Source organism: Austrofundulus limnaeus, unplaced genomic scaffold (assembly GCF_001266775.1).
Source record: "Austrofundulus limnaeus strain Quisiro unplaced genomic scaffold, Austrofundulus_limnaeus-1.0 Scaffold301, whole genome shotgun sequence".
NCBI classification, from domain to species: Eukaryota; Metazoa; Chordata; class Actinopteri; order Cyprinodontiformes; family Rivulidae; genus Austrofundulus; species Austrofundulus limnaeus.
In genome coordinates, this window is record NW_013952703.1 from 632,300 (window position 1) to 640,852 (window position 8,553).

The 8,553-nt window shown below is 36.9% G+C and overlaps 1 protein-coding gene across 4 annotated transcripts in view; it reads right to left on the reverse strand.

The window, feature by feature from the left end:
- The window catches only part of phf2 (PHD finger protein 2), a 63,224-nt gene that overhangs the window by 15,301 nt on the left and 39,370 nt on the right, over positions 1 to 8,553 (reverse strand). For all 4 annotated transcript variants that reach the window (XM_014021695.1, XM_014021696.1, XM_014021697.1 and 1 more), the window contains exons 14-17: positions 4,592 to 4,707; positions 4,300 to 4,478; positions 1,198 to 1,265; positions 679 to 845 (exon numbers count right to left, since the gene is read on the reverse strand). In XM_014021695.1, the coding sequence (XP_013877149.1) occupies positions 679 to 845; positions 1,198 to 1,265; positions 4,300 to 4,478; positions 4,592 to 4,707 (530 nt within the window). The remainder of the gene's footprint in view (positions 1 to 678; positions 846 to 1,197; positions 1,266 to 4,299; positions 4,479 to 4,591; positions 4,708 to 8,553) is intronic.

Consider the following 8,553-nt stretch of genomic DNA (forward strand, 5'->3'; position numbering starts at 1 on the left):
GACATCTGGTGAAAATTTCATGTCATTAGCACCTTTAGTAATATATTTACTGAGAAAAATGGTGATGTGTTCAATACTTATTTTACCCGCTGTATGTAGTGAGGACAGGGACAGGGTTTTCACACACATACACTAAAGACACAACAAAAGTCTCACACGGCTCTAATGAACTGTAATTATTTTATTGCCTCTTCAAAGCAGAAGGGTTTTGATAAATGACCATATTTCAGCCATGTGTTTTTTTTTTTCTTTTTGTTCTTTGTTTCAGTGCTGATTTGTAGCTTTTAGTGAGGTGGAAACAGACCATCACGAGCTGAAGAAAAGCAGCAAACAGTGAGGCAGGAGTAAGAGCCTGAAGCCACGGGGGTCTGATCGATTAGTGTGACATCAAACACAAACTGCTGACAGAACTTTTGTAAACAGGAGCCTCAGTTACACAGTCACTGAGTGACTTCCTGACTTGGAGAGAAGTTTAAAATTCAGCTTTTTTAAACCATTAGTCTGTCAGCAAGCAGCTGTTTGTTTGTCACTGACTCACCTCATTAAAGAGAGCAGAAAGTTATGTGGTGAGAATAAAAGGAGGCCTTGAGGAGCCATTAAAGGTTAATATTCAGTTAAAGACGAGCTGCAGAGGTGGTGCAGGGATTGGAACAGAAAGACAGCCTCCAGCCGGCCTACCTGTTGGTGCTGTAGTCCATCCCCCCCACCTGCTTGCTGGCCTGCAGCAGGTCCAGGATCCCCGCAGCGCTGCCGCTCTTCTTCTTCACTTTAGAGTTACGACCTTTAACCTCGGGCTTGGCCTCTGTGTCTATGTGCAAAGTCTCTTCATCTGATGAGTCCATGCTCTGCTTGGTGAGGAAGAGGATGGAGGTTAAAAACCAAGTGTCAAATATGAGGATTCATCCAGTTTGAAGAATCTGTAGTGCTAAAAGAAAACCCTTCATCTAATGATGTTAGAACTGCTTCATTTCATGACTTCTGTCAGAGTAGATTCAAAACAACCATGAGTCAACAATCAGTTTGCTCTTACAGAGATGGTTTTCAATATATACAACTTTCTTAGTTTGAGTTTTTGGAAGCAGGGTGTATACCATCGTGTTTTGTGCACTGAAGAGTAATTAATCCGATTATAAGTTCTTCACACTAATTACTATCAAACTACGAGCAAACTACAAACTACATTCACGTGTTACGTACCTTAGTGACCAAAGGCTGGAACTTTGTTTTTTTGGGTGGAGGAAGAGGTTCTCTGATCTCTGATAAAACTAAAACAAACAAGAAAAACTTCATGAAGCAACAACAAGTTCTGTGTGAGTCTTGTGTACAGTGGAGCTGGAAAACAATACACAACATTTTAATAATCTGTTTATTTTCCTCACAGTTTCCCAACAGAGCTGCTGCATTTCCGCTCTGCAGTTATAAAGTTATAAAGTTATGCAGAGGAATAAACAAGGAAATGGTCTTGGACCTCAGACCTGTGATGGACCTTTAAAGGGACAGAACTCTGTTCCACTTAAGACTGAATTTAGGCCACCTCAGGTCACCTTAACTTGTCAAAGAGACATTCTTTTTTTCTTAATCAGATAATAAACAAAATAATCTTCTTTTTATTTGATTTATTTTCTCTTAACTGAAATTTATTATGCATTTTGATAATCATCAATGTTTATCAAAGTTCCAGGAGGAAACAGGCTTTTCTCCCTCAGTATGATTTCAGCTATGTATGGATTTTCTGTTAAAATGTGTTATTTAAAGGGGCAATATCATGTAAAATCGACGTTTTTGAGTTTTATATCATGTTATAATGTTATACTCTCATAAAAAACATGATCAAAGCCTTGCTTTGACTCATTCATGCATGTTTGAGAAATCCTGCAGTGTTTTTAGGAAGCCATGCTGAGGAGCAAAACGACAGGTGGGGACCAGGAATGCCTTTTGGTACCAAAAAAGCCCCTGGGACGTGTCTTTAAGCCAAACTTCCTCATGGCAGAGCTCACCCCCTCCCCCTCTCCCCACACCCCGCCCATGACTCCTGCAGGCTCTCGGGTCAAAGTGAAAGTGAAACCTAGCTGCTGAGCTTTCAACATTAGTTCTCACTCAGTGAAGCTCTTTTCAGATTAAAAATACCTTTGAGGAAATGTATTTTCAGATGCCAAGTAAACTGCATCATAGCGCACGCGCAAACCCCCACCCCCCACCGAACAGGATGGAATAGAAGCAGAAGGAGGTTCTTAAAGAGACAGAGACTAATTTCAAGGCATTTAGAAGAGGAAGTGATGAGAAGATAAGTTTATTTTTTTATTTAAACATAAAAACAGCATTTTAATAACAGCTAAAGGTGACATAGATACTTTATTATGGTATATTACTTAAATATATGCCTGAGAAACACATAATATTGGTACTATTCTAACCAATAACAAATAAATAGAATTAATGTACACATTTAAATTTCAAAATGATCAAGGTAAAACTTGTAGTTTAGTTTAGACTTTATTGAACGTAATGANAGGTGACATAGATACTTTATTATGGTATAGTATTTAAATATATGCCTGAGAAACACATAATTTAGGCCCTTTAACTAAACCAATCTTTATGTTTTAAGTTGATGAAACATCAATGTTTGTCTGATTCATATTGCAAATGTTTGAACTTGAAATAATTCATTCTTTCAGCTATGTTTTTAAAGAGTTCTCATCAGAAAATAACTAAACATATCATGACTTGTTTATTTTCTAAAACTCATAACCTGCATGTTCTGTTCTGTGGGAGGAAACCAGAGCACTCTGAGAAAACCCACACAAGCACTAGGAGAACATGCAAACACCACACAGAAAGACCCCAGGTCCAAACTAGGGATCAAACCCACGACCGTCCTGCTGTGAGGAATCTGTGCTGACCACTGAACCATCGTGTTGCCACAGTTTGGCTGTTATTAGAAAGGCAAAATAGTATCTGCTCAACAAACTGCCATTCAAGATACCCAGTATTAGTTTAGAGGTGGGCAGTAACTACTTACATTTACTTGAGTAACTTTTTGGAAAACATTCTTTTAGGAGCACTTTTACTACGCTGTACTTTTACTACGCTGTACTTTTACTACGCTGTACTTTTACTACGCTGTACTTTTACTACGCTGTATTTTTACTACGCTGTACGTTTACTACACTGTACTTTTACTACACTGTACTTTTACTACACTGTATTTTTACTTGAGTAATTTTATTATGAAGTACCACTACTCTTGCTTGAATTAAATTTCTGGAAACTCTACAAGCTGTGAGTAACTTGACTGAAGAACAAGATTGTTTTCATCAAAACACACACACCTACTGTGTCTCTCTATCCTTGTGGGGACTTTCCATTGACTTCCATTCAATTTTTTTTGGTAATTTTATATCTTAACCCTGAGCATTTACCCTAAAACTAACCTAAACTCAATTCACACCTTGGTCCTAAACCTAACCCTCGACCCACCAACGGCCTTTCCCCTTAAGGGGACTAGACTCAGGTCCCCATTTTACTGAAATTGTTATTTTGAAATTTTGTTATTTATATGAATTATTTTCATTTTGATCTTTAAAATACCAACATTTTCTCCCAGCGTTAGATTTTGGTCTGTCTGATGATGTCATTTTTAAATATTAAATGTTGTGTTGATCACTTACTCAGTACTTCAGTAGCCTTTTTACCAAATACATCTTTACTCTTACTTGAGTCATTTCTTGGATGGATACTTTTACTTGAGTAAAATTATAAGTAGTGCTACTCTTACTTCAGTACAATTCTACTTCTAGTTACACTGAAACGGTGAAAGTGCTTGCCTGTTATTAAATCTAGGTTTATGTGCCATTTCTACTTGAAATCACACTTTTGGGGCTATGCTTGCAGGAAATAGGGATTCACAACACCACCAAACTCTCCATGAACACCTAGCAGCACAAGTGGACCAGCTGCTAACTGAAGGAACTGGACAGTAGGAAAATAAAAAGGGGCAATCCTAGCAGTCTGTGTGTTGAGGAACAGTCTCTACTACCACACCAGAGCTTAACTCACCATCTGTAAAAAAAACATTTTTGTGATTTCTAAGGCCATCTGGCTGTGGCAGCCATCTTGAATTGGGTTAGATGCTAAAGCTGAGCGATTATAGAGCCAGTAATGAATTTCTGAGAATATCATAAAGGAGTTCATGAGATATTTCTGATCCACCTTCACCTGTCTGTGGCAGGTGATAATTGGGTACATTTATAGTAAATATATATAAAAAATGAACATGGGTAGGTGTAACAGACTCACAGGACAGATCTCTCTTTATAGTGTTCTTTTTTCGCCTGATGGGGAATTCGTCGATCTTCAGCTCTCCTTCATCCGAGACGTACTCGTACTCATCTCTCACTGGCTTGCTTTTATCATCCTTCAGGTTTTGCAACGATCCAAAAACAGTTGAGTTTGTTTGAGGTTTCAGGATCTTGGAGCTGAAAAGGAAATGAAAGAGTGAGAAATTACCTTAAAGGAGATTATTTGGATTTATATTGGTCATCACACAGACACAAATACAAACACACACAACATGTACAACCATACATACCTGGACATTTTTCTGTGAGACATAATGAAGCTGAATCTGTCTTTACTGCCCGACAGCGCTGTTCTGTCAAATTTACACTCCTCTTCCATTTTCAGCAAGGAGTCTGGTTTACTGTTCTGTGAAGTTCCAAACAAACTGGCATTAATAAACTCAGGAGTCATTTAAATCTACACAAGTGACACACACATACAGAACATAAAGCAGGGGTGGGCAACTGTCAGGTGAGTTTCTGCCGGGTGCTCCAGTTTCCTTTCACAGACCAGAGACTCACACGTTAGGTTAGCTGGTAACTCGTGTGAGTGTGTGAATGGATGTTTGTTTCTATGTGCTCCAGTATGTCCCCCTTTATATAAAAGGACCACTGGAGATAGTCAAAGGTCCGAGCAAGCCTGCACGGAAAAGTAGGTAAAAAAAGTCTGGTCCAAATCTGTCTAACTTCATTTCTCAATAGCGCTCAAGTAGATTTAAACAAAGTGTGGCTGCCAAGGTGGGTACAAAGTGGGCCAATGCTGTTGCAATGTGAGCAGAGTAATGTGTGTACAAACGTATGTTTTTCAAGCTGTGAACACAAAAATAAGTGGTGATTTTCAAAAACTCGTAGTTAAAAACGTGACTGCATGCCTCACTGGTTACACTCAGAATTCAGAAAGGCTGCAACAGAAATATTACCTCCTTATTTAACTAGTTTCTGGTTGCTGCCCAGTTAGATACTACCTTTTGGATGGCTGACCCTGAGTACTTGATGATAATAATAATAATAATAATACATTGACTTTAAGTAGCTCTTTTTAGAACACTCAAAGATGCTTGGTTGTAATTAGCAAGGTGGGTGAAGGATCTTGCCCAAGGGCGCAATAACTGAGATTGATGGGACGGTGGATTGAACCAGCAACCCACTGGTTACAGGAAAACTCCCCTAACCAAACCTAAACTCACCCCCCTTCAGTACCTCTACTCTTTGCATCTTCACTGTTCCACCGATCTCTGTCTAAGTCACATTTGAATCCTGGCATGGTATGAGGGTAAAAATTAAGACTATTGATCAACCAGCAGCTTGGTTCTTTTAATAATTATTTTGTAAATGTTGGACCAAGTCTTGCAGCAAAAATACAAAAAGTAGATAAAATTGTGAGTCACAGAGTTATGGATTGTACAAACAGTATTTTCTTGTTGAAACTGAAAAAATATTGAGTATGGTAAAAAGTCTTGCTGACAAAAGATCAAAAGATTGGGTGGATGTGGACATGATACTTGTATAAGATATAATGAATTATGTCATTGAACCATATATCTGTAATTTATCATTTTCAACGGGTACATTTCCAGACAATATCAAAACATCCAAGGTAATTCCTCTTTTTAAAAATGGTGAGAAACATATGTTCAAAACTTACAGACCAATATCCTTGTAACCACAGTTTTCTAAAATTTTATTAAATTATTTGTCACCAGACTGGATCAATTTATCAAAAAACATAATATCTTAAGTAGTAGTCAGTTTGGGTTTAGAGCCAAAAATTCCACATCTTATAGATTTTATGGCACAAATAACAACTGTTGTCGATCAAAAACAGTATTGTGTTAGTAGTTATGTAGAATTTAAAAAAGCATTTGACACAAATGATCACAGTATTCTTCTTGAAAACTTAAGTATGGTAAATATGGTATTAGAGGATATGCACTACAATGGGTATCTAGTTATTTGAAAGATAGGAAACAGTTTGTACAGATAAATGATTTAAGATCTAAACTTGGTAATATCACATGTGGAGTCCCTCAAGGTTCTGTACTGGGACCTAAGTTATTTATTTTATATGTGAATGACTTAGTAAATGTGTCAGGACTTTCAAATGTGTTTTATTTGCTGACGATACAACAGTTTTTTGTTTAGGTAAAGATATAGAAAAAGTGTTTAAGATAGTACAGAAAGAATTTGAGAAAATACAAAATTGGTTTCAACTAAACAAATTGTCATTAAACTTGGATAAAACAAATTACATGATATTTAGTAATAGGAAGACAACTGTTGATTTCTCATTTAAAGAAGATGGTATTGAGATCTGTAAAGTCAGTGAGGTGAAATTTCTGAGTGTCATCATTGATGACAAGCTGACATAGAGACCTCACATACATTATTTGAGAACCAAAATATCTAAATCTATTGGAGTAATGTATAAAGTCAGGGAGTTATTCAATGACAAAGCTCTGCTTGTGTTGTACAATTCAATAATTGTTCCACATTTAATTTACTGTACTGAAGTCTGGGGTAAAGCATGTAAAACAATTACAAATTCAATTTTTGTTTTACAAAAAAGAGCCTTAAGAATTATCGCTAGAAAAGATTACAACCATCCACCAAATACATTATTTTGCAAACTGAAAATTTTGAAATTCTATGATTTGGTTGACTATAATATTTTACTGTTTATGTACAAGACTCACAGAAACGTATTACCTTCCAACATTCAGGTAAACTTTGTTAAGAGAGACAGTCGTTATTATCTTAAGGGGATGGAAATGTTTGTGAAGCCATATTTTCGTTCTTGCTTGAAAGAAAGCTGTACTTTAATCCAGGCTATAGTTTAATCCAGGGTATAGTTTAATCCAGGGTATAGTTTAATCCAGGGTATAGTTTAATCCAAGGTATAGGAATGTGGAATGGTCTGGAGGATGATCTTAAAAATGCCAGATCTATGTATTTTTTAAGAGACAGATAAAAGCTAGTTTTTTTGAAGATATATGAAAAGTAAAATGTGAAGCTATATGAATTGTTGTTTGAGCTGATGTTTTGTTGTTTTTTTAATTTAGTATTGTTTTGTAAATTATATTTCATTTGAATATATTCTGGGGATTAAGGGGGCAGACATTATAAGATTTATTCTTCTTCATCAGAATCAGGTTTATTGTCCAAGTATGCTTAAACACACAAGGAATTTGCAGTTTAGTACATCCTTCCGGAGACAAACACACAACATGGGAGAACGAATGTCCACGGTCATTCGCAACAACGTGCGCTACCTTATAGTGTTCAGAATACACACATATAGGAAGTGGGAGTTAAAAAAAGAACTTTGATCTTGTGTTTAACACACAGGAAAACACACGGTCATCGTACAAAAATCGTTCTGCTAACTTTCATTTTATTTTGATTTGTGTATTTTCTTTGTTTTTTATTGTATATAGTTATTTTTATAATGAAATGAATAAAATTTTTGAAACTGAATTGAAAAAAAAAGAAAAGAATTCCTTTGATCACATCCAAACACAGAAAACCTTATATCCTAATTTGTTTTGTGTGTTACAATTGTTAACAGGAAGATTCATGTATTTAGGGTGTTTCAAAATCTAAACATCTCCATCAAAGTGTTTGTGCAGGTCTACAGAACCACCATCCAGAGCCTCCTGACCTCCAGTTCAGTGTTTAGCTCTGGTTCCACACTAAACATCAACATGATCATCGAGCTGGGCAGTAACCTGAGGGGACAACACCAGCAGCTGATGATGGATCTGAACAGGTCCAGAGTCATGAGACGTGGAAGACAGCAGAGGATTCAAGCCACCTGATACAACACCCTTTTAAACTGTTGCCCTCTGGCTGAATGTTCTGTGCTGTCAGAAGCCTGCAGACAAAAAGCAATGTTTTTTTCACCACTGCTGCCTCCCTTCTTAATAACTTTGTCTTGTCCTGCACAATCATGAAAAACTCCTGCTTAATCCCTGTGCATTTGGAAAAATCCATGTGGTCGGTTCAAGATGTTTCCTTCTGGTGGGAGGCTGTGGTTCATCAGGACAAAAACCTCCAGAGACACAGCCTATAGTTGCCCTCTGCTCCTTCCTCATTCCTCTGGGATTGAAACTAGTGCCTCAGAACATACAGTGGGTAAAATAAGTATTGAACACGTCACCATTTTTCTCAGTAAATATATTACTAGAGGTGCTAATGACATGAAATTTTCACCAGA